Source organism: Lottia gigantea, assembly GCF_000327385.1.
Source record: "Lottia gigantea unplaced genomic scaffold LOTGIsca_11, whole genome shotgun sequence".
NCBI lineage: Eukaryota > Metazoa > Mollusca > Gastropoda > Lottiidae > Lottia > Lottia gigantea.
In genome coordinates, this window is record NW_008707001.1 from 1216358 (window position 1) to 1244175 (window position 27818).

The 27818-nt window shown below is 35.5% G+C and overlaps 2 protein-coding genes across 2 annotated transcripts; both read right to left on the reverse strand.

Moving 5' to 3' along the window:
• Positions 1 to 3298: 3298 nt before the first annotated feature.
• On the reverse strand, positions 3299 to 10915 carry LOTGIDRAFT_156422 (hypothetical protein; the record flags this gene model as incomplete). Its single annotated transcript, XM_009047057.1, has 8 exons — positions 3299 to 3492; positions 4184 to 4331; positions 4891 to 5059; positions 5522 to 5681; positions 6783 to 6920; positions 7998 to 8214; positions 8486 to 8838; positions 10879 to 10915. The coding sequence occupies 8 exons, from the start codon at positions 10913 to 10915 to the stop codon at positions 3299 to 3301; spliced, it is 1416 nt and encodes a 471-aa protein (XP_009045305.1).
• A 2826-nt stretch (positions 10916 to 13741) lies between these two features.
• LOTGIDRAFT_230170 (hypothetical protein) lies at positions 13742 to 24855 on the reverse strand (the record flags this gene model as incomplete). Its single annotated transcript, XM_009047058.1, has 14 exons — positions 24553 to 24855; positions 24019 to 24099; positions 23349 to 23545; positions 23042 to 23125; positions 22040 to 22129; positions 21560 to 21664; positions 21111 to 21233; positions 20682 to 20834; positions 20013 to 20127; positions 19408 to 19541; positions 18450 to 18503; positions 18004 to 18049; positions 17352 to 17530; positions 13742 to 13837 (listed from the first exon to the last, which is right to left on the reverse strand). Exons 1-14 carry the CDS (start codon positions 24611 to 24613, stop codon positions 13742 to 13744), a joined length of 1518 nt encoding a protein of 505 aa, XP_009045306.1. The 5' UTR covers positions 24614 to 24855.
• Positions 24856 to 27818: the final 2963 nt, after the last annotated feature.

Below are 27818 nucleotides of genomic sequence, written 5' to 3' on the forward strand. Positions count from 1 at the left end.
TTCAGGCGATTTAAGACGTATACATTGTTGGTTTTGCTGTGGCAACCTTGGATCACCTTTTGGATCATCCGATGCGACTCTGCGAACGTCTAATCCAACATTAGTTTCAGAGAGCCCATATACCTTGTACCTAAGTATTTTACATTCGTGTATTCTCATATGATTTGGATCACCTCAGATCAACCTCCGTAGGTTATTATCTTCATAGTATAACTTGGTAATGAAACACACGAGAAATATTGCCACATGTAGAATATTCTACTAGCTCCATACAGAGTAAAAAATAAACCTTTCCGTTAATCCAAATCAATTATTTTCTTACTCGGAATCGCAATTTTAGCTAAAATATATGATTACCATTACAACAACATGTTGAGATCACAGATAGTCATAACAGACCTAAGACAAGTTCCTAATCATTTTCCCAACCTACCAGTCTTGGTGAACTGCTACATATTGACGGCGTTCCTAGTCAAAATTAATATGCCACCTCTCAAACTTTATGATTCCCTCAGAGCTAACCCTTCTTTCGAAGTTAAATAACGAGTAGAGCTATCCTAGAGAATGATATATCTGTGGTGTCTGTAGTAGTATTATAATAGTGAATAATTGTTCTTATTGAGAATACAGAGTGTAATCGATATCTCAAATCAATCAGTATAATCAATTACTATCAATCATTACTGAATTATAAAGTATTGTTTCATGTATCACACTATGAATATACCAATTAGATAATATTACAACCTATTTGAACTCTCCGAAAGGGAAACCTAGTTGGCAAAATTTAAATATCAAATATACAAACCCAAATGTGGGTTTCTCTAAAAGATGATGAATTGATAAAGCCAATAGCAAAATGTTATCAAGTGAAAAGCTAAATTAGAAATGGAAAAAACTTGAATGCAGGTGTAAAAACCCAGTCGCAAGGGTGATTTTTAGCAGAGCTCGAATTCAACGTCTTTGTATTATTAGTAATACGAAGACCGTCACCAGAAGAGAGCGTCCTTTATATACAACATTGAAATCGGAGTAACAAGGGCAAGAAAGCATGCGTTGTGATAAAGGCGTGTTAAGTTGGATTACCGATATCATTTGATAAAATACTGTTGTTAAAAACACCTCATGCCTTGACACAAGTCTTACTTTCCAAAACCATACCAGACGAGTTGATTTTGGGCTACTTTTATTTTTAGAACCTTGATTATCTCCCTTTATTTATTTTCAGAGCAGAGCATGTTAGTAAGAGATAAAATGAATTTTTCAACCAAACCATGTTCTAAATATATAACAAATCATGTACAGTAGCCAGCCTTCTGAGACCGAGGTACAAATAGGGGGCAGATTGACTCAACTGGGGGACAACCGCTGAGTCTGAATTCAAATTTTGGCTACTCTGTGGTGGTTTCATAGTCGCATGCCTCTCATAGAGCGTCTTAGAGGGTTCTGCCACATATTTTCGAGAAAAGAGGTAGACATTTAGACTTGTTGAAGATAAAGTGGGGGTACAATTGGGGGTGCAAACCACTTTTCTAAGGGGGGGGGGGGCAAATGTCATGAAGGAATCAAAAGTGACTTGGTTGTCTCACTTGTTTTTGGAAAGAACCGATTTCATTTCACAAGAATCTAGAATGAGGGTTGACGTCTTTCCTTGTCACTTCAGGAACAGTAAGGGCATACAACTCCGTTTAATTTCATTTGCTAAATTAGGCACATAACAGTTAGATACAAAACTCAAAATAAAACAATCGATTTCTTTCCGTGTCGTTTATTCCTTGTATAAATAAATAAAATGGTCCAAAAATATGACACAACAAAACAAAATACAGTCTTAAAAGTTACTGTACAATTACTAATATACAATATATTATAACCCACAGGTGGAGACAGTCAAAGAATTTAGTTTTAATATGTGTATCGGTATCGAGTACATTTTTCTTATACATACACGTTCGCATGGGTTTGTTTGCACTATAGAAGACACCGGATACAAACTCCTGATAATCACTTCTGAACCATGTAATATTTTAACCAGAAGTACCTCGTTCTACTGTATAACTCGACCCTGAATAAACAGCGACGTTTTCACGAATGAGAAGGAGAGATGGGCTAATAGGAGCGACAGAATTATCAAGGAGGGGGTAAGGGGGGGGGGGGGAGTAATTCTTTCAATATGCATAATGATTAAGAAAATTAAAAGTAGAAACCCAGAAACGTTAAATAAAGGGAGTAATTTATCAATTCCCTGCTAAAATTAGTAACGGATCGTTGTAGTAGTATTTCCTGATCACAGAGTTTAAGACAGATTCGTCCATGTTCATTTCGCACACTAATGGCCTCGCACGTGTACATAGAATACATATCACAGAATATTGTTAATTTTCGATATATATGTTATCATTGAAATAATACTGGTAAGTTGAGATTGACCGCCATTAAACTGTCGCACACTCAAAGGAGTTGTCTCTAAAGCTGTACCCTTTTTTTGGCTGTTGGAAGGCGCCATCGCACTCCAAGTAGTAGGTTGTTACAAGGAATCAAGTATCATTAGTTTGGGTTTGGTTCACTTTGTCATTAAGGCACTATATACAAAAAACTTTGTATTACGAAAGAAAATTACTCAATCACCATTGTACATGTTGACCACATACAATGTTTTACCCTGAGAAACTGTTCTGTCTGACTTTTTGTGAAGGCACGTGATTGTGATGCATCCCTAAACACAATATAAAACGTAATTTTATGACATATTTATCACATCTTTGTATATAGTCGCTTTAAGATAACACCAAGAACTGCGCAAAACTGTTTGATTTTCATACACACAAGTCAGCACAATTAAGCTGGTTATTAAGGGACACTATAGAGAAGTATTGTATTCCACAACACAACTTGGTAATCATTATTGTAACATTAAACATTTTTATCCTTTTGACACTGGAAGAAACCCCAAGAATTCTACATCTGGAAGTTGCCTTGCCTCTTCGCATCATTATCTATGTTTCAATTCAATGGCACAACCCGCTCTATCGATTCCGTAAATTTTATTCTTCGTTCATAGGCACACGGATAACTCGTTGTTTTAATAATCGTCTTGAATGTTTTACACATCTTTTTGTGTTAACCATAGTGTGTTTCTTTGTAGTAACTTGAGGTCTCCATCAGTAGCAGCGAGGAGGGACGTGAAATTTCTTATTAAGTACGTTTAATCCGATATAAGGCAACCTTTCATTCATTTTACAAGTCCACTGTTCTTACCCGTAAAAATTTAACGCCCGTTTCGAAGCATAAAATATCACTAGCTCGTTTCTTTCCACAAATATTTTTCGTTGTTCAGTAACACAGCAAGTTCTTCGTTATATTTTTTATAAAACGAGTTTAAAATTGTTCTCGTTTTGTCCAACATTGGCCCTGTGGATTTTTTCTTGGAAGATTGATCGAAGGCTCGTTTTCGACTGGAAATCTTTTCCATCTCGTCATCAGACGGTAATTCTGAAAAAAGATATAATGATATAAGATAAAATTTGTTATACATAAATCTAAATGTGAATCCACCTTACCTTTCCCGAGAGAGAGTAAAAAAACGACTGTAAACTCCAACTCTTTCTTAATATAGAAGAAGTATATACTTACTTAAATCTAAACTCCAACTCTTTCTTAATATAGAAGAAGTATATACTTACTTAAATCTAAACTCCAACTCTTTCTTAATATAGAAGAAGTATATACTTACTTAAATCTAAACTCCAACTCTTTCTTAATATAGAAGAAGTAAATACTTATTTAAATCTAAACTCCAACTCTTTCTTAATATAGAAGAAGTAAATACTTACTTAAATCTAAACTCCAACTCTTTCTTAATATAGAAGTAGTAAATACTTACTTAAATCTAAACTCCAACTCTTTCTTAATATAGAAGAAGTATATACTTACTTAAATCTAAACTCCAACTCTTTCTTAATATAGAAGTAGTAAATACTTACTTAAATCTAAACTCCAACTCTTTCTTAATATAGAAGAAGTAAATACTTACTTAAATCTAAACTCCAACTCTTTCTTAATATAGAAGAAGTATATACTTACTTAAATCTAAACTCCAACTCTTTCTTAATATAGAAGAAGTATATACTTACTTAAATCTAAACTCCAACTCTTTCTTAATATAGAAGAAGTAAATACTTACTTAAATCTAGAAAATTGAAGGCATGAATTACATGCTGCTTGATATTTTTAGAATAATCTTCGTTTCTGAAGATTAAAAACCGACCTCTGTTAAAAACTTTTAGCCATTCCTTTAAATAAACAACATACATCCCTACAAATATTCGCACCTGAAAAAAACAAGGTATATTTATCAGTTAGAGAAATAAAGGGAGACATCTCCATTTTATAATTTTCATTTAACTAAATAGCCAGATTTTCTCAATTTTCTTTTCACCATAGCCTTTTCACTTTGCTAGTGGATTAAACATTTCAAAATATAGCATCGGCTTATTCTTTCTTAATTCAGCCACTTTCGCGTCATCTTTCAAGCTTCATTCCCCAATTCAAATCATAAATTTTATTGAAAAGCGCTCCTCGAGCAACCATCTTCACATTGTCAAGCTATTACGAACTTCGTCTTATACCTTGACAACGATACCCATCTTTCTTGTTTCACTGCAGTTTATAAATGTACTGATTTGATTGGATTGTAGGTTAGCGAATACAGTCAATTAGAGGCCTCGACAGAAAAATCCTTTAATGTTTACAGTCTCTCTGTCGAGGTCCCTGATTGGCTGTGTTCCCTGCCGCACAATCAAATCAGATCACTGCATTCCATGATAGGCGGCTTTTGCAGTCAAGGTATAAGACGATGTATAAACTGAATCATTATATCGGAAGACTTACAGGAATGTCTTTATGTAACTGTTTATCATACAGACAAGACTTCATTGATCGTGTTATTTGACAATCTTCAAACATCTTAATAGATTCCACAACACCGTGATGAAAGTTCTCCGAGGATACATTATGCTGTTGGCGGAATAAATCTAAGAATATGTAATCCGAATATAATCTGAAATATTGCAAAAAAAAGGATTACAATTCGGACCTAATCACAAGCAGAATAAACATGGCCTTTATTTTGTAATGAAGAGACGTTTAATGATTGTCTTTACTCTTGTCAAGGTGCAGAAAAGTAGGATGTAAAACTCCTTTTTATTTCAATTTTACTGAAGTCAGCTAATTTCAATATCTCACATCTCCATTAGAGGCTTCATTTCCCAAACATACACGAGGAGCCAGAACTTGTGGACTGGAAATCTGCCCTTACTTTGTCTCGACACTGAAACTGTCTATCAGGAACCTAGAAATACGTCTCAGTTTTTATTCTATCAAGGTGTTTACACAATGTGTAGGCTTCTATCCTTTCTGACAAGATACTTTCGTGTAGATGTCTTTCATCTCTTGAGATCTATAACACTGACGATGGGTCTAGTATAAAAAACACACATACAATGAAGTAGTTCATACTAACCGTTCTGTAGGATTTCTGAATATCAAAATGAACAATGTTTTAGGGGCTATGTGTTTGATAAGGTGGGGTGTAAGCAGGGCCTCCTCGACTGTTTTTCCTTGATTCTGAGGTATTCTGTTCCAGCCTGTAAAATCCCAGAATGTGGTGGGACTACCTTCACCTGTAATAATAAAAGAGATTACAGTTCGTCTACAATTGGTAAACACGCACAAATTAAGCATTTACAAACTTCCATGATACAAGAGAAATTTGGCTATTGTATTCAAGGTATTAGACGTTCGTAAACACCTTGACATTGTGCAGATGATCGCTACCAGTGTCCCCAATACACATCATTTTTTTAAGAAAAACTCTCCACAATCCCTTTAAATAATCTACAGAAACACAATACAATTCGTCCACATCTACTCTGGTTTCATAAACTTTAAATACAATAGATAATACGGTCATGTGACATTTATTTATTGTTTTATTTCAACCACTGTCAACCAAAATCGATTTACCCAACAGTTGATAGTCACCACACATGCTACGATAACTCGAATGCTACAGTTGTGTTTCAAAATTATCAATATCATAAACTATGTGGACTCCGTGAAAGGTATGCCAAGGGTGTCGCGCGTTAAACAAGCCAAACAAGCCATGTTTACTCTTTTCGAAACACCTGATGGTACCTCTCTTTGGATGAGTCCACTACTATACAATTACATTATTACCTATGTGAACTCTCTGAAAGAATGTCAAGTTGACAAACCCAAATACCATTTAAGTGGAATACCAATATTGGAAAACTGGGACTCGTTACCATGACAGCCCCCACCCACACCCCTCCCCTCTCCCGCCACGCCCTTCCCCCTCTCCCGCCACGCCCTTCCCACCTCCCGTCACGCCTTACCCATCTTACGCCACGCCCTACCCACTATACCACTGATTATAGGTGTTGTTCTAGACACACTCAAATCAGTAAATGTTTTGGAACACCCAATATGGTGTTTTAACTAAAAAAAGGGGTCTTTTTGACCTTCTTTCACCGTTTTAAAACAAATTCAGTTTGATCAAGTAGGTACACAGATGTAAATAGCATATTTTAGAAATATTTCCAGGTATAATTTACATCGTTTTTGATAATGAAAATGTTGCATACTATCCCTCTAAGGGACACATGTCTCTAGATTTTGGATATTGGTGAAATTTGAGCTAAAAAAATTTCGACCCACGGAAAAAAAGGGAAAGCCCCTTTAAGGTGATATATCAAGCTTACCTGTAATCAAGGGATGATAATCGTCCTCCATTTCAGATAAATCAACTGTAGTCTCAATCTGACCAGCAGCTATGTCAAATACTCCTAGATATTTCTCAAACGACCAGGGTTCACGATCGTCAACCCAAATATCAAAACCTGGAATTTTATTCAAATATAAGATATAACACAGTTGTGCATAAAACTACCAGCTCGAAGTTAATATGTATTTACCTATTCAAATTACTATACATAAACCAATAGCCCGCCCCCACTAAAAGTAGTTCTTGATCACCAAGTGCTATAAGGGTGGAGAATTGGGGTGCAGTAAGGGTGGAGAACTGGAGTGCAGTAAGGGTGGAGAATTGGAGTGCAGTAAGGGTGGAGAACTGGAGTGCAGTAAGGGTGGAGAACTGGAGTGCAGTAAGGGTGGAGAACTGGGGTGCAGTAAGGGTGGATAACTGGAGTGCAGTAAGGGTGGATAACTGGAGTGCAGTAAGGGTGGAGAACTGGAGTGCAGTAAGGGTGGATAACTGGAGTGCAGTAAGGGTGGAGAACTGGAGTGCAGTAAGGGTGGAGAACTGGAGTGCAGTAAGGGTGGAGAACTGGGGTGCAGTAAGGGTGGAGAACTGGAGTGCAGTAAGGGTGGAGAACTGGGGTGCAGTAAGGGTGGAGAACTGGAGTGCAGTAAGGGTGGAGAACTGGGGTGCAGTAAGGGTGGAGAACTGGAGTGCAGTAAGGGTGGAGAACTGGAGTGCAGTAAGGGTGGAGAACTGGAGTGCAGTAAGGGTGGAGAACTGGAGTGCAGTAAGGGTGGAGAACTGGGGTGCAGTAAGGGTGGAGAACTGGAGTGCAGTAAGGGTGGAGAACTGGAGTGCAGTAAGGGTGGAGAACTGGAGTGCAGTAAGGGTCGAGAACTGGAGTGCAGTAAGGGTGGAGAACTGGAGTGCAGTAAGGGTGGAGAACTGGAGTGCAGTAAGGGTGGAGAACTGGGGTGCAGTAAGGGTGGAGAACTGGAGTGCAGTAAGGGTCGAGAACTGGGGTGCAGTAAGGGTACACTTATTTACAAAACTTCTCATAAAGCTCCGATTAAGAGCAATGTAGTACCTTTGGTCATTATTCTTTGCAGACATCATGACAGTTGCCAGCGTGTGCTTGATTTTCATACTTTCAATTTAGCATTTCATCTTCATATTTAATTGAATAAGAACGAAGGTATAGTGTAACAAAACTTACCGAATCTTCTCCAAGACCACCAATGTGTTTCCTTTCCACCGATTCCACCATTGGGTAACAATTCAGGGTGATGCTTCATCCTAGCCCATAGATCTGTGGTTCCACATTTATCAACTCCTAGTAGATGGAAGTAGGGCAAACATCGAACCTTAGTAGAATTACCAATCTTTGCCTTCCAGCAGGGGTTCTTGTAACCAGGAAGATATTTTGGTTTCTCCTGAAATTATTTTTTATATTTAGTTTAACTTTTTTGTTTTGCTTTCTGTAGGTGATTCCACTTGACATCCACGATCTGACGAAATTCTTATGTGACTCCTGTTTTGGTACAGTATTATTCAACCAATAGAACGTTCAACAAAAGCTGAATAAATTTTGAATCTTTCTGTTCAATTGCTGGTAGATCTAATGACGATTGATAAAGTGGATCATGTCACGTATTGTGCAATGAAGGATATTTCACCAAGAAAATGTAACGAATATTAACTTACTATATTTAGCATATCAGTATAACGACTGTAATCTATGTTATTAGATGGGAACACCAGCTTTGCATCTCTCTGACTGATAAGGTTCTTGTCCTTGTCCACCATTTTAGCACCTTTAGGGTTATTTAGAGCTTGTATTTGTTGCTCTCTTTCCTCGCTCAATCTTCCAAAATCATCATAAACGTTCATTCGTTCGATGACCTCCCTTTGTGAAAGCTCGTGCTTCTCCTCCGACAAGTGGGATAGGACAACTATAAAGATTAGACTCACGGCAGCTAGAATCATAGGCGCTCTTCTCAATCGGAACCTGGCTAATCGCAACATGTCGCTGCCAGTTAATGTTAAAGTTTGCCAAACTGAAAAAAACAAAACATGTAATTAAAATTCAGAGAAATAAGAAAGTTATTTTTACAATCATGACAATATTCGGGGGTCTTATCTGTTAATCCTTTTGACGTTTTACTGTTCATTCTTATTCCTGATTGACTGGAACTCGTCGTATGCTGGTGAAACTTCTACTTTCCATTGTATTGATAATCCGCACCGTACACGACATCGTGCATTCGCTTCTTTTATTATTGTATCGATAAAAGCGCACTGTATACACCGCTCCGGACCGCTCTGGTCGGTTCTTCTATTGTCTACTGTATCGATAATCCACATCATACACCGTATTGGGCACCGTACCTCGTCTATAAACTGCTCCTATTGTCTACTGTATCGATAATCCAAAAGCGATATGGCACAACTTGTGCAGATTGTCCATTCCATGGATATTGACCTCTACTATTCGCTTCTTCTAATTTCTACTGCATTGATTATCCCAAACGCGATATACCACAGCGGAAATATGCAATACTATATGCACTTTGACCAGCATTTACTATGTTTGAGATTGGGATGACTTCATTTAAATGAAATGCCTAGACTACTCGATCAAATCAAAACCTTTCAAGAAATTCATAACCAAATCAATAGGCTAACGGACAGGTATGTGTTATGGAAACCATATGTCGCCAGGTTTACTCTCGACTGACGCCCACGAGAATGCTAGGGAGAACGAAAAGGCGAGGGAAAAGGCAGAAACATGCGAGAAAGCGAGGCAGAAAGGTTGAGAAGGCAAAGAGAAGAGTTGATATGACCGCAATCGGCTTCCACTCTGTGGACATTGATTAAAGAGAAACTGTCTGTGGAAAATGGTTGGACATCTGTTACACAAGAAATCGAACTTTTAATATTTAAGTTTATATATTATAGTATAGAAAAACTGTATAAAAATATGTATAACATAGTTGTATAAAATGTAGTTATACGTGTTATTGTTCGACACATTTTTTAATCTTTATGATTAAACCATAGAAAAGCTTTAAAAAAAATATTAGAACTTATCAATTACAGCTGTATACAATGCTTATAACTGTTCGACACGGGTATTTTCTATTTTCTTTGTTATTCGTGGCTTAGTAACTATATATGCTCTTGTTTTAAAGGAGGGTGCAAAAATAAGTATACAGTTATAACGAACCAAACTGCATCTTCGACTAAAAAAATAAAAAACGCTGAGAGGCAATATAAAAATACATGCAATTTTACTAATTCAAATAAGATACGTATCATAAACTCTAGACAATATTGATGAAAAAACACACATCTTTAAAGGGACAGATGCGCCATTCTTTTACCAATCGAAAACGTCTCAGAAAATTTTAAGCATACTCTGTGATATATAAAAAAAGAAATCTATAGAAATAGGGATTAAAATTCCTAGTTTGAAGTATTTTTAAAGTAATTATGCGATTTTCGTACATGTCTAGTACTTCTGAAAACTATTTACATATTCAAGACTTCAATCTCCAAGGACTATAGGTTTCAACATATAGTCAAGAACGTAGGCCTAATTAGTGAATAGCGCACAATCTATAATATATATAGGTATAGGTTAGATAGGTCACACAATTTAATGGAATTTTTGTGTTGAGTTTGTTATTTAAACATTTATGACGTATGCATTCAAGGTATATCACATTGCGGTTAAATTATTAAGTTGAGGGGCATTATTATCCATATACGATATTATTGTTTATGCGAAACGCCAAGTAATTATATATTGCCCAAATGGAGGTGATCTTTCTGTGCCAGTAACAACAGACCCTCGTGCTCCAACGGTTTCCAGAGTAGTGAAAATGTTAACATCCAACCAGGTGAACAATTAATTTTACATGTCTAGTAATTTTGAAGACTATTTACATATTCAAGACCCCCCCCCCCCCCCTCCCCCAACAAAATGGCGCGCAATCCCTATAATGATATTAAGCACATAACATTTTATATTATTAAAGGTGCAGTACTGAGGCTGAGGTTAAAATTGTTGAGTCTGCATTCATCAGTGGACTTACCTGGTGCCGAAACTATACAACACAATCCCTCTATCATCTATCCATAATTATCCATAAAACGAAGTAATAATTCATTAAATGAAATATTTTTAAAACATACTTAGAATTACATGTAGTTTAATGGCTATGTCGTCTAATATAGAGATTCTTCGGTCTAACACCTGGTTAGTTCCATTGATGAATATATACACTTGGGTTCGAGCAATTTAATGTGCTACTAATGTGTTAAGATCATATACCAAACGAAATTACCTATAGTTATTACATGGAAATGACACACGAACGTAGGTCACAACCATTTTGAATTTCTTATCAAGTATGATTTTTATAAAGACTAAAGTATTTCAACTAAGAATCGAAATCATTTTTAAAGCCAATTCTAATTCTTTGAACGTGATTTGAAGAATTAATTGAAATATTTACAAAAAATCGACTCATAAAGTCGAAGAAGTGATTCACAATGGTTGTGATCTACGTTCGTGTGTTTTTTCCATGCACGAACCATACGTAGCGTCGTATGACCTATACCCCGTGTATATGAAATTAAAGTTTGTACCTGTTCTGTAGACCATCAAACTCTGTATATTGTGACGTTTCATTGTTAAACTGTTCTTTTATATTCCTAAATACAAAATATAAGTTCAGGATTGGTGTTGCGGATATTGTGAATAAGTGAATTGCCAAATTCCGAATTTAAAATTCACAATTCGACATTCGAGTTGTAATCCAAGCATTACGGTGTTCTCTGCATAATATTGTTAACATTAATAATGTTTTGTTAGATTTAACAATAATAATAAATTTGTTTTGGTGATACCGACTTGTCCTGTGCTATATTGTGTTATTTAGTTACGTTTAACAATTTCAATTCAGTCAGTTCTTACCCACATCATCATATTAAATAAGAGTCAACTATTCAAGCCATGGGATAACTATCTATGAATTTACAAATCGATAGTTTGAACTATTTAGTTTTAAGACTATTACATTTTAGTGCATCCTACACGACTATAAAATAACAGCGCTCTGACGACAGTTTATTGTGCAATGGAATATCAATGATTACGAGACATAACGCTTTGCCTTTCTGAACTTGCTATTATGATATTTATATTTGTCAACTCGGTATAGTTATTATGCTATTATGATATCTATGTTTGTCAACTCAGTATAGTTATTATTCTATTATGTTATTTATGTTTGTCAACTCAGTATAGTTATTATTCTATTATGATATTTATGTTTGTCAACTCGGTATAGTTATTATTCTATTATGGTATTTATGTTTGTCAACTCAGTATAGTTATTATGCTATTATGATATTTATGTTTGTCAACTCGGTATAGTTATTATTCTATTATGGTATTTATATTTGTCAACTCAGTATAGTTATTATTCTATTATAATATTTATGTTTGTCAACTCGGTATAGTTATTATTCTATTATGGTATTTATATTTGTCAACTCGGTATAGTTATTATTCTATTATGATATTTATGTTTGTCAACTCGGTATAGTTATTATTCTATTATGATATTTATGTTTGTCAACTCGGTATAGTTATTATGCTATTATGATATTTATGTTTGTCAACTCGGTATAGTTATTATGCTATTATGGTATTTATGTTTGTCAGCTCGGTATAGTTATTATGCTATTATGATATTTATGTTTGTCAACTCGGTATAGTTATTATTCTATTATGGTATTTATGTTTGTCAACTCGGTATAGTTATTATGCTATTATGATATTTATGTTTGTCAACTCGGTATAGTTATTATGCTATTATGATATCTATGTTTGTCAACTCGGTATAGTTATTATGCTATTATGATATTTATGTTTGTCAACTCGGTATAGTTATTATGCTATTATGATATTTATGTTTGTCAACTCGGTATAGTTATTATTCTATTATGGTATTTATGTTTGTCAACTCAGTATAGTTATTATTCTATTATGGTATTTATGTTTGTCAACTCGGTATAGTTATTATGCTATTATGATATTTATGTTTGTCAACTCGGTATAGTTATTATGCTATTATGGTTTATACGCCTGTCAATTTGGCATATGTGGTTTTTAAAACGTTGGCCCAGATGTTACGTATTGTGTTTATTGAATATTAAAATATCTGATTGTGTCGGATGATTACAAGCTTAATGTGACAGCTTGTCTCGTATTTATTTGTAGAAATGTGTATTCTTTAATGTGATCTTCACATCTTTTACTTGGTGAAATTTTTATATTCAGTAGGAGGAGTGAGTCTAATCAATCATCAGTAATCACACTTTCTTATAGTCTGAATTAGATCGTTTAGATAATAATATATTTTCAATTCATATTTTGATACATTCCACAATTTGTTGACGAGTTGATATTTTCCATTTCAATGCGTTAAAGTCCATAATACGCCATTTTCGGGGGTTGATCTGGGTCTTGAATAATATATGTAAACAGTCTTCAGAAGTGCACAAAAAATCCCTTCAAATTTATACCTCAAATTAGAATTGTCACTTTCTATTTCTGTATGTGATTCTATATGGCATAGTCTCAAAAAATATTCGTCATTTTAACTAACTTTCAAACGCAAATTCTGAACACACATGGATTTGAAGGCTCAAATTTTGACGGTGAGCAGTGAACACTATTACCGATTAGATTAGCTGAACAAATCCCGTTTCTGAGACTTTGGTACGATTGGTCAACAGAATGGCGAACTGTCCCTTTTAAAACTTTTAGAAATGTTACCAGTACTTTACAAACGACATTGAAATGAAATGTTGTTTTTGAAAAATAGGCCACAATTTTATGGGATACATAGCCTACAATTACACACAACGTTTCTACAATTTACATAATCATTGTTGTCGGAAAATATGTAGACATTCTATGGTACAATAAAACTCATGAGAAATATACCATAAATTTGTGTCCTTATTTAATGCGATTTCTACCTGTAAATATAAACATAAAAATCTAACTTACTGTATGTTCAACTGTAACGCCTGTCAATGGTAGAAGTGAGTCGTTCTCATAGTTCAATAATAAATATATAGATATATAATGAATAGACCAAGACTACGAATGACTCCTGTATAATACGAACCAACAATGCATGTTATATTACTTTCTTGCTTTATACCTTACCTTCAACACTGCCTGAAGCTAGCCTTGTTTTATGAAAAGATCAGATATTAAAGGGACAGTCCGCCTTTTTTTGTAAAACATTTTCATTATCAAAAACGTTGTGAATTATACCTGATAATATTTCTAAAATATGTTTTTTATATCTATGTATCTACTCGATCAAACTGAATTTGTTTTGAAATATTAATTAAAACTGAAGAGCACTGATTGGTAATTAAGCACTTTGACCTAGTTTGGGTTTTATTTGAAACCTTCAAAATAAGTAGGAGGCATATATCTCTATAATAAGGTGTTTATTTTACTTAATTCCGCGCAGTAGTTTTCTTTCCCCTACCAAAAAGCATAACAAACTTAAAAACCTTACGTAACGTTTTTAAATATTTTTGGCGTTTAAAAAATTAACGGCTGGATTTTTTTTTTAGCCAAAAGTGTTAGATCAAAGGGCATATATTTCTCTAGATTTTGGTGTATAGTTTACACAAATTTGAGCAACAACAGGTGGGAGGCTCGAGATTTTTTTAATGATAGATTTATATCTTTATTGTTTGTACTTAATTCATACTTTCAGGTTTTATTGAATTAATTCGATATTGTTATCAGTTTCATTTATTCTTATTTTCACAGTAGGGGCTGAGAGTTCTAGATGAACATTTACTTGTGTTTTTGTTTTTTGGTCTTAAATACGGCTTTCTCTCTCATATGACATTAAAGGGGCCTAATATAGAAAAGTCATGAATAGAAATAGAAAGTAAAATTCTTAGTTTGAAGTATCTTGTAAAAGCATTATATTATTTTCATATATTCTAGACCCAAATTAACCTAAAAAAATGGGTAACAGGTAAAAGGTTTAATTAACTACAGTCACCGCCCAAATTCCCCAAAAACCCTCGCCCTCAAGTATTCAATTTACATGAGAAACAATTAGTATTTAGACTATGCCTGGGGGTAGAAAACAGATAGTGCCCGGGGGTAAGGTCTGATAGAGAGTGTAACAGATCAGATAGTGAGTGTTCTATGTTGTTGGTATGACCCTAGGGCTCGTGTAAAAGAATGATTTAATCAAAAATAATAATAAAACATACGATAAAATATACTATATTATATAGATAGGTGTAGTGTATCGCTGTTATTTGATTTTGGTTAGATATTGTCACCGGCTAATAAATAAAAATTATAAAAAATATTGAACTGAAGGGAGTTTTTCACAGTGGCGGCTCCAGCCTTCCGAGACTGAGGGTACAAATCGGGGGAAGATTGACTCAATGGGGGAGGGGGTGGGACAACTGCTGAGGCTGAATTCAAAATTTTGAGTACTCTGTGGTGGTGTCATAGTCGCATGCCTCTCATAGAGCGTCTTAGAGGGTTCTCTCAAGAAAATTTTACAAAAAATGAAATGATTTTGTGCATTCAGACACATGTTTTGTAGAAAAAAGGTAGACATTTTAATTTGTTGAAAATAAAGTAGGGGAAAAATTGGTGGTGCAAGCCAACCCCGACAATTAAGTGAAATCTTTTCTGTAATTAAGAGGGGTCTTCAGTCCTAATTATCTGCTGCTAATTAGGCTACTGAAGCAGTAGCTTCTTGTTCAAAAAATACATTTTGCCAAGAAGGCAGCATTAGATTTCTCCTTTTTATATTTCCAACGGTTCTGCCCAAATTTGGGTATATAGCGAATTTTAAAACACATATTTTTAATATAAAATAATATTTTGACACAATAATACATTTATAAAATACAGAATTATCAAAAATAAAATTTATATAAATTTGGATATTAATACCGAATAAACATTACTTAACTAAATTGCGTCTAATCAAAATTATATCAATCTATTGTTCCATTGTTTATTAGCTTTCAATTCTAATATAACCACTTCAGATAGGGTCTAATGACAGCCCTCTTGAACGTTCGTCAAAGTAACCTTTAGACCTAACTCGACGACGCCTGCTTTAACCAATCAAATTTCTACCCTCTCCAGCCCCGGCATTTTGTGACGCGGTGTATATCAGGTCGGTTAAAAGGTCAATTTGACGAACGTTTAAAAGGGCTGTCGTTAGACCCTAACTGAAGCGGCTATGGTAAAAAAAAAAGCTAATAAAAGAATGGAACGAAACTTTGGTCTAATTTTGATAAGACTTGACATCACATTGTGACTATGAAACATGTATTGGTAGGTCTATATGATATTGGAATGATAGAGTGATTGATATATCTGATCACGTGTTACATAGAGCATAATGGACCCCATCAACATTCTGAACATAATTAGATATAAATATCAAGTTAAATACACATTAGATATCGTTGACTTGTAAACTAGAACTTTTGATATAGTACTGGATATAATAGCAAGTTAAAGGGGTTTTAAAGAGACTCTCTTTTTGTGAATACACAATAGATATCTTTCACTTGTAAACTAGATTATTTTATACAGTACTGGATATAACTAGCAAGATACGGCGCTATAAGATTTTCTAGTATCGGGACCATTTATGTCAGTTCGATGCTATCAGTGTCCGTGCTACACATAAAACGACTGAAGAATCCTTTTTACAATCATAAAGTTGTGAAGGAGATTACATTGGCGTCGTTGATGACCCGGAATTATGATGGTTGTTCTGAAAAATACCAAAAAAGAAAATCAACGTTCACTCAAAATAAATACAGTTTCCTCCATTTTTATTTTGTTCGATGTCACGGTGAAATTATTAAGAATAACATAAAAACTGATCATAACATGGTAAAAGTTTGTCGCCATATTGGACGCCATATTGGATTCATTCATAAATAAATTAAATATTTGATCTTTAACATAATAATAATGCACACCGCACTTCATTTTGCCAGATGTGATTGACTCCATTTTGGAAGCCATCTTGGATTGTTGATTGCAAACAACATTCATGGTTTAAAAGTAATGCATTGCATTGTATTAATTGTGTAGTTTTGTTTTTCTCATCTGAGAAGCTAAATTAACCAGATTACTAATAACATCTCTCAGCACCGATGTTTCTAATACATGTATTTTTTAGACAGTCTGTACGTCCAACCAAATGTTGCCATAATAGATGCTCATTTTATATGAAGCTAGTTGGATATAAAACATTCATACTTTCCCCAAGGGTCGGAGGAACTGACATGGAACAATTTCTAGTCGTTCGGTTTGGGACAATAAACCATGGCCCCGTTTGACATGTTTTATTTAGACTTAACGACAAGATTTGCTCATTGCACACTGCATGACTACCGGCCATCATTACCCATTGGCCCAATCATGGGAAGAAAATGAGGACATAAAACTCTGTTTCAATTCACTCACCGTTTGCATGTTATAATTGTATTTAGAGGTTGACATGGTAGAATATTTGACAAAATAACATAAACCTATAATAGTACAGAGTAAAACCACTGCAACTACAGTCACTGCCACGATTAGTGCCGTCACCTCGTGAGAGTACCCGGATGTTTCTTCGTCTGTCGGTTTCACTTCCGGATTCACTAAAATCCACAAAAAAGATCATGAATTAAAGAGATAGCTGCATCGATTGTACTTTAGTCACAGAAACTGGAATTGTTTCGCTTTTAAATATTATAAAAGACGACTCGTCAATTTAAGATACTCTGTGATATATAGAAAAGACATAAAAGAAATTGAGTATAGAATTCCTAGTTTGAAGTATTCTTAAAGGATTTGTCGGATTTTCGTACATTTCTAGTACTTCTGAAGACTATTTACATATATTCAAGGCCAAAATCAACCGCCTAAAATGGCGAACCTGTCCTCCAAATGGAATTAATACCAGGTACTTGTTCTATGAATTGTGAAGGGGTCACAGACAACCTATTCAACATGCAGTGGGTGGACAATGCCGGGTCAGTCTCGGTAGTAATGTCACTGGTCATGTAGCGGATCGGGTGTTTCCTGTCAGCTATCACTCAGATTTTTGTTGGGTTTAAAAGGAGTTACGTACCTTGACTACTTTCAGTTGTTTCTTCTGGTTTCTTTATAGTATCGTCCTGTAAATATACATAAATACCATAAGGTCTTCTTTACAGTAGACTGGGCGACAGTCATTATTGAGAGTCGGGGCACCTGATGCCATTCTGCCATTGGGCTTCAATTACAGTTTCCATTCGATATCCATTTCAGTTGATAGAACTCTTGTTACCCTTTTGAAATTTAGTTGTACTTGTATTCAGGGTGATCTTCATTGAACTGTCAGTGAAAACCCTCTCTCTCCCTCCCTCACTCCGTGCAACTATCATCCAATCTCACCCCTAAAGGTTCCCTTTTTATGAGACCCATCCCAAGTGAACTAATTTGAATAAATGTCGAGAAAAAACGTATGATTGTAGGTACCCCAAAAGTTCTGGTCTAACTATACTTTACAAGACAAGAGAGAACAAAAACACTTACAATAAAATAAATCATAGCCATTTCGAATCTTTTTAAATCTGTCTGTTCTTCTGCCTGTAACATGAGAAACATTAGGGTTACAGTATATTCAAATAGTCTAATCAGTGAACGGAAATTTGTTGCAAATTTTGCGACCGGATTCTTAAACATTCGTGTATATAACCTTTTGACCTAACCTGCTTTAACCAATCAAATTTACGCCCTCTCCAGCGATGGCATTTTGTGAGAGATTGGACGAATTTGATTGGTTAAATTAGGACAAAGGTTATGTTCAAGAGTTAGTTTGCGATATCAGCATCCGCTGGAAGCGAACGATAACTTGTCATCTACCAACAACTACCTAGTCTGATATCAGCATCCGCTGGTAGCGAACATTACCTTGTCATCTACTAACAACTACCTAGTTTGCGATATCAGCATCCGCTGGAAGCGAACGATAACTTGTCATCTACCAACCAACCAATGTTCAAGAGTCCAGTCGTTAGACGCTACTCTGAAGTGGCTATGTGGCTATACTAAAAATAAAAACTAATGAAAAAAAACCGAAACGAAAGTTGGGTCTAATTTTACATAAAATTTTGAAATAAAAACGCTGCTTGTTAAACCTCCTGCTAGCCCCGCCTTCTAGATCTAAGTTCTAGAACTTCACTGCCATTTACTTGGTTTGGAGTCAGAAGGGCGCCCTCCTCAAATAGATAAAAGATGGGGCCCCTTCCCCCGAGAATTTTAATACTGAGACCCCTATGTATGTGAATATATCAATGATCTGTCGGAGTAGTCGGAAGACTAAATACATTTTTTAAACTTTGTATTTTTGGAGATGGGAGCCCACTTAAGGGTTTTATCAGTTCTGACGGTAGTTGAGCCACTGGCACATCCGACCGTGGTATATATGACGCCACCGTATCAAGTGGAATGATTAATATTGCGTCATGTATTGAAGAAACGACAATCTCACCTTCAAGAAGATCTCGAATCCATCAAGAAGTGTGGGTAATGGTTGTATAGGTGTAATATAAGCTGTATACAGACCAGTGACGGGGTTTGGTACAGTTTCTACTCTAAACTTCTGTTCTGAGCCGGGTGGTATAGCTGGAAACGAAACATAACGACTAAACATAACATAACTGGAATCTAATCTGACGGCCATTTTTCGGCCATTTTGATTTCGGTAAGTTTGAATATTAGATAGAGAAAACTAGATTTCAGATTTCAATGACGCTTCCGTATTCAAACCTGTTGGACTTTAAGTACCCTTCCCTGCGTTCTAACCTTGATGCCCCTCACCCAACAAAGCAAAGTAGAAAGGCAAGAATACGATAGCCATCGATATAATCACTTAAATTAACATTAAAACACATTTAAACACAACTTTAACCCTGTGCCAGTACCTTCTGTTGAATAGTGACTAGTTGCTTGTCCATAGCAACTGGCTCCTTCTCAGCCACCCTAATCTCTATAAACCTCTCAGATAGATACTCATTGTGATTTTTGCTTGCAACCCACCACCCTACTTATACAATACCAGACTTCTACACCCAGAAATAACCAAGGAATACTCACTAGAAGCTATAGAGAGCTGTATACGGGATTTAAGTGAAAGGTCCAGGTCTCTGGCCTGTATTAGGGTGTAGTTAGATATTTTATTGGGAACAGGATACACCATCAGTTGTTTATTCTATAAAATACAAAATATAGTTCTTAATCTATTCTCTATTCTCGTACAGCGCTAGCATCATTCGACAGTTTCCTACAGGTTGAGCGTCCATCCACAAATTTCCAGTTCCCAGTGCGTCTAACGACGGCCTTCGTGAACATTCGCCAGTTTGAAGACACCACCGACCAATCCAATTCCTGCCCTTTCTAACTCTGGGATTTAGTGACGCGAACAAAAAGTGTATTCCGAGAAGCCTTAGACACTGAATGTACCTTTTGTTCGCGTCACAAAATCCCAGTATTGGGGGAGGAAAATAATTTGATTGGCTGACGGTGTTATCAAATTGACGAATGCTTTAAAGTGTTTAAATTGAAAATAAAAGTTAATAAAAAGCGAAAAGCGGAATGAAAGTTTGGTCTAATAACCAGATACATCATTCGGCCGAACCTTCGCCAATGTTCGTTAGTTTCTGTGAGTCCCAAAGTTGATACAAATGCATCGTCCATGTTATAGGATGTAAACAAATATTTTCTCTCTGCCTTTCCCCCACCCCCATACTAGAGGTAAAAACATACCATTTTCAGCTGACTCACTAAGGAGGAATATTTAGGCCAGGCACACACTCCCCTGTGGCTTAAACAGCCTGGATAAACAAAGGCTACACCTTGATCATCTCCATCCAATATATTTATAGTAACATATGTTTGATTGGATTTACCAGCCCCGTCCTGCAATATTACATATTGATTAGAGTACATTCTTTACCTAAAGCTATTATCAAACTTTTTATATCTGTATGTGAGACACTGATAGTGTCCATTTGCATCATTCCAATTCGCAGTCAAACGTCTGTGGCTCTTGCAATCATTCCACTAACATTAAGTGTTATATAACATCACCATACTAAGAACTTTTGAGATATTAACATATATATACGGTCATAAAAGTTTCGTTGGTTGCAACTCAAGAACTAATTAAATTTTCATTAAAAAAAATAGTCATACCTGTACTTCGACTGTTAATGTAAAATATTTTCTGTCTGTCCCCAAACTTTCATAATCGAGTGTTCGGGAGACTGTGATGGTACCAGTATATTCTTCAATATCAAAATACATCGAAGCATCCATCTGATTGTAGTAAATATAGATATCATAATAAATAGTGTGGGGTTCAAAGCTAAAAGGTGCCCAAATGTTCAGAAGCCATGGAATAAGGTCTCGTGCCAGGAGGAAAAATTTCTAATCTAGAAGGGTGGAGAGTGCATTTAACTCGATTTTGGCAGTGAAAGTAGAATAAAATTTTCATTTTTTTCAGCCCCCCCCCCCCCTCATAAATATGCCACGGAGCAGACGTTATCTACCCAGCAACCATATGCAATCATCGGTTTGTACAGACTGACAACCAAACATATAGAACAAGTAGAATATTGTACAACCAAGACGAATATATTTACCACAGAGCCTGGTAGAGATATAATACTATACGTCATATTGTTCAGGATATTCTCATCTTTATCTGTAGCTGATATTCTCAGTATCTCACTTCCTACTGGAGTTAACTGGAATAAAATGAAGTTTTGAGTCAATTTTGCTTTAGTATACGGTGGTTTGTTTAGGACATTTATGATTTAATTCTTTCATTTTTCAAAACAAAAATAAAAAAATTAGTAAAATTAAATCATTATTCAGCAAACAAAAACAGAAAACAGTAAATAAAAAATGATAATTCAGCAAACAAAAATGAAAAATAAGAGGAATTAAATCATAAATAAAACAATAAACATGTCCTAAATAAACCACCGTATTGATGAACTAAAGAATGAAAATGTGGATGAGAAGATATTCGCTCCAAGTTTTTTTTATATTATCTGAAATAGCCACGTTATTGATTACAGATCTATCGAAAGAGTTGGAAAATAAAAGATGTTGGTTACCTCGTTCACTGTTATATTGTAAGTAGACTGGGTAAACTGTGGGTAGTTGTCATTAATATCCAATATAAACACTCGTACATCGTAATATCTCTAGAAAATAAAACAATAAACTCATAATAAAACATTATGTTGATCAGGATGAGACAGAATTAAAACAAGTACCAAAATTACTATGAAATGTTAGGTCTGTTAGAGGATCAATGAAGCCAATATCCATCATGGAGATCGTATTAGCTTGTGGTCATATACCTGTGACCAAATTACTGTGGCCATATTGCATTGTGACCAAATTACTGTGGCCATATTGCATTGTGACCAAATTACTGTGACCATTATGCATTGTGACCAAATAACTGTGGCCATATTGCATTGTGACCAAATAACTGTGGCCATATTGCATTGTGTCCAAATTACTGTGGACATATTGTATTGTGACCAAATTACTGTGGACATATTGCATTGCGACCAAATTACTGTGGCCATATTGCATTGTGACCAAATTACTGTGGACATATTGCATTGTGACCAAATTACTGTGGACATATTGTATTGTGACCAAATTACTGTGACCATATTGTATTGTGACCAAATTACTGTGGCCATATTGCATTGTGTTCAAATTATTGTGGACATATTGTATTGTGACCAAATTACTGTGGACATATTGCATTGCGACCAAATTACTGTGACCATATTGCATTGTGACCAAATTACTGTGGCCATATTGCATTGTGACCAATTATCTTGAGTTCTAATTTTTGCGACCTGTGTATATTAACCTTGTGACCAACTTACTTTGTGACCAACTTACCTTGTGACCAACTTACCTTGTGACCAATTTACCTTGTGACCAACTTACCTTGTGACCAATTTACTGTCACTATAACTTACTGTGAGACCTAATTATTGTGACAAATTCAAATACAATTCACTGATGGCAACTTGAGATAGTTTAATTCCAATATTTTTAACTACCTTTGATGAAATGGAGATCTTACTTACCACGACAGTTTTATCAGTAGATGAAGAACATTTTAAAGTAAAGGGAAGTAACTGTATCCCATCTTCTGTACTATCTGTTGGACCCTGAAATAGATTGTTGATGATATTTACATCTTGTATTCATCTAAATAACGAATAAAGATTACTAGCATAATTGATCGGATGAATACGACAAATAATTATGTATCTTATGTTCTTATGTCTCTCGCGGTATTTTCTGTGGTAGTAACTTAGATTCAAAATGTTACGCCCCGTACTGGATCAAGAATAGACATTAAATCGAGTTTTACGTCCAGTTTGTACTTACATCTCTATCGACTGGTTTTATCAACTTGATGATATTTTTACTGGTAGCGGGGTCTTTGGTAAACTCTAGGATTGTTCTAGGATCTGTTAAGGGGAAGTCATCCTGTACCTCTAGTATTATACCATCAGCAGTTGTCTCCCCTGTCTTACCATATATCCTTAACTCCGCTTGGTACCCGCCTGGATTCCGATCAAGATCTGAAAGAAGTTTGCTCTTTTAGTATGGCGTTGACATATTTCACCAAAGCCCTGACGATCCAACAATTGTGAAACGAAGGCCAAGCAGAGCAGCACACAAAAGCTTTTTGCTCTAGCGTTCAATTAAGACTACATTGCTGCACCAAATCCTGTAAACCCAGTCATCTTATTCTTTGATTGTGCCCTTTATTCTCACAAAACGGATCTTATGCAGTTGAAGTCTACGACCATCAAGACGACGGTAGGTGGTCAGAAGGCGGTCAATTTTGTTTATGGGCTTTTCGAAGCGATTAAATTCTATGTATCCATAGTGGGCCTCGAGTTATTTTCCCTTTGTAAAATGATAAGAAATTTGAGAGCATGGGGCACAACTGGGCCAAACTGAGATCTGGTCGAAAGGGGTGGCGTGTTTTTTTTGTTAGGGGGGGGGGGGGGTTGATTGATTGATACGTGAATTGCTTTAAAGATCTTACCACTTTGAGAAGCTTCGTAAATGCTCATATCTAATGTTGGTTGTGTACCTAGATATGGTCCGTCATCTATCGGATCACAGGCTGAAATTGAAGGAAAAAGACATAGATTCTTTCAAGAATAATATTGTGCTAGTGTAATATTGAGGGCGTTTTGTTAATTTTGATACTTCTAGTAACTATCTTATACTTTACAAATAACACAGTTAACATCTTGTGAATCATATTAGAGCTTTTTGTATTTTCTTTTCTTTTTGATATAAACAATGACCTGCTTGCTAAAGCGTAGCCCGAGAAACCTGACCTCACCTATTCCTCAGACGTGATATGTGAGTTGCTTGCTTTTTGAGAATTTACACTAAGTTAAAAAGCAAATTCCGCATCCGCTTTTGGTATCTGTACAAAGGTGAGCCATTAATATTGCTGGATATTCTATGATATCCCTGTGCCTCACACGGTACTACAATACAGGTTGTTACAGTAGTACATGTCGCTTAACTAAATAAATAGTTTTTTTTTTTTAAATGATTTACTTACGTTTTTGTGTGAAGACGAGCTGAAGAAACATACAAAATAATATTCCAGTGATTAGATGCATTTTTCAAACTTTTTTATCATTCAATTTCATAAATCTTTAAACTTCAAAACTTCCCAACGTTTTCTATTCCACCTTTTTCTTTGATTTAGAATTCAATAGTTCTACTCTGATCCAATGAAATATCAAGGAATCTCAGATCTATCCGAATATCCCGGATGAAATGATATTTTACGTCCTATTAATCCGATCTTGATTGGGCGAATGGAGACAAGCGGTGGTTATAGATTAATATTATAGTCACGTGACGGATATTAACAGAGAAGGATCTAATGCGCCATACAGTAGCAGTTCTCAACATTCCGGATACTTGTTCAAACCAAGCCCGGGTTACACCATTGTATCCAAACCACTCCTCCATTCGTCATACTTTCTCGAGACCGTCGTAATATAAGTTAGAAAAATTAGATAAATATTATCCAATCAAAATTAGCCCTGGAATCTTTCTAGGAAAACTCAGCCAATCAAATTAAACCACTCGTTATGACGCTACGGACGCGAACGTAAACAAAACGAAAGCAGTGTGTCATTAAAAATGTCTTGATTAATATGAACGATACAGAATACAGCGGGTTAAGTTTAATACGGGTTATAAAAAGACCGCGTCAAAACCCGTATACGGGATACGATGGGGTTACACTAGAGGTTTTTATTGACCTGAAAACTAGTGGGGTTTACTCCCTTGCTCCGTATAATACAATGGAGGACGGACAACGCCATACAGTGTGCAATGAGGGAAATTTGGTATGTTCAGTAGTTCTGATTACAATCGGGATTTTACTTACTTACAGCGTGATCTGGTGTGTGATGAGGGAAATACTACTAGGACAGGAAAGAGTTATTAGTCTTCTATGATATCCAAATGTTGTGGGGTCTTTAACGTACACAACCTTTAGCATAATATGTTGTTTCATTTCAGTCTAACTAAATTTAGACCAAACTTTCGTTCCGTTTTTTCTATTAGCCCTTTTTTTGATTCAGCAACATCAGTTAGAGTCTAACTACGGCCCTCTTGAACATTCATCTGTTTGATGACACCACCAGTCAATCAAATTTCTCCCCTCTCCAGCGCTTGAGTTTTGTGATGCGAACGGAAAGGTATATTCTGATAAGTATGGAACTAATTTATCAACTGAATACTATACGATCTGTCATTGACAGAGAAAGTTTTTCCCATAGTAAAATAGTCACCGTAATAAAGGCAACTGTTGTCAAAAGCATACCTCGTGTACTCGTAGCCTAGTGAGAGATGAAACAGGAAAGTTAAATATGGAGTGTGAATGGGGCTTTATCTTGTAGTCACTAGTCTCGATTGTCAAGAGAGCAAGAAGAATTATTAAGACAACCGGAATTCATATTATAATTCACGTGTACAAGTCAACACGGGATCCGCTTACTCTCTTTATTATAATAAACATGTACTATTCATTGTTATTATCTCTTAGATAGTCATTATAATCATAAAATATTGTCACTGTTAAAATAGAGTTCAATACTTGTGGTGCAGGGTTTTTAACCTTTGGGTAATTTAGAAATTTTTTGGCTAATGAGTCGCTTTGTACAATTTTGGACAATTATAATTTAAATCATTCTATTTACTTATATATATTCTCCGACATGAAAAAGATTTCAGCAAAAATGACAAAGTACAAATGATTTATAGAAGGAAGTTGGATAATGTTGGTGATTGATCAAGAATCTTGAAAGGTGTGATAGTAAAAACAAGGTTGAAAAATCATGTTATATAGAGATCGAGATGATACCTTCGACTTTTTCAACCCGGTTTCCCCTTGTCAGCGATGCAGGTAAGAGAGGTTGACACGGAAAAAGCGTCTAGTCGTTTGCATGGGACAATAAACAAAGGTCCGTGCTACAGGTTGTACACTTAAAGATCCCTCGACAGTTGGAAATCGAAAAAGAGCAGGCTAATGCCGCTGTCCTGTCACCTTTGTACAGGACTGTTTCTCCCATTGCACACTGCATGACATTGCCCGTCTTCATTAGCCCACATGGTGCAGAAAAGTAAGACGTAAAAGTCCATTCATTTCATTTCTCTCGCTGCGTGATCTTTGGACAACTGATCAGATGATATATTAATTTTAACATGAAAAGGGCGGGTTTAGGGTGTATTGAGACGAGTCTCAATAAAAGCACTGGCCCAGGTTACAGAATATTCTAATTAAGATTAGATCACTCTCTCGTTCGCGTCATAAAATCCCAGTGCTGGAGAGGGCAGGCATTTGATTGGTTGGCGGTATCATCAAACTGACGAATGTTTAAGAAAGCTGTCTTTATTTTAAACGGAACGAAAGTTTGGTTTGGTTTTCAGTTTTAATTCAAAGATGAACTATACTATGTAACTATACTATAGCATCCAACGGCAAGTTTTGTGTCAACTTCATATTCCAGATAATCACTAAAATCGTTATTCATTCACAATTATAAGAAACTGTCTGGATTTACAGCGGAGCCAGATGAGAGACGTTAAGACTTTGTTTTCGCACAATGACCGATTTTTCAATAATCAATCATCCGTATTTGGTCTACAGTTGGGAGAATTTTATGATGTGATTATAAAACTATATAATGAGTAAATTCACAAAAATCCATTATATTTTTTTTTTCCAAGAAAACACCCATTTTTCAAACAAGAAAAAACCTAATAGTCCAAGGGACATAACTCTTGTAAAATATTTTAGGATAAAGACAATATTTAATTTATAGGTGACTGTGAGAGACTATCCCTTCAATCAGACTGCTATGTGACATGCACTTTTTCAAATATCTTATTGTCTTTTGGTGTGAATTAAAATGCCTTACTTCCATCCAGTTTGTTTCTGGATGCAAATATTAAACATTCTATATTGAACTCTGAATAAAAGTTATTTCGCTGATACTCCTGGCTCTTAAAAATTTGACCCCTACCCCAAAGTCCTAATCCCTGCACCCTTATACATCACCCTGTTTACCCTGTAAGTTATAGACAAATGATCAAGAAACTTGTCCTGTTCTTAAAGATGGGTTCCCTTATTTTCATTCATGAAACTGAAAATACTAATACATATATGAATAGAAAGTAGAGGTGTTCTTATGACTTGGAAAAATACCAGTTTGTTTTACATGTCTATAATTAATTCATAATGGGCTAAATTAGAAGAGAATTACCAGCAGAATTCTAATGAGTGACCGATCAAGAAAGCTCAAAGAG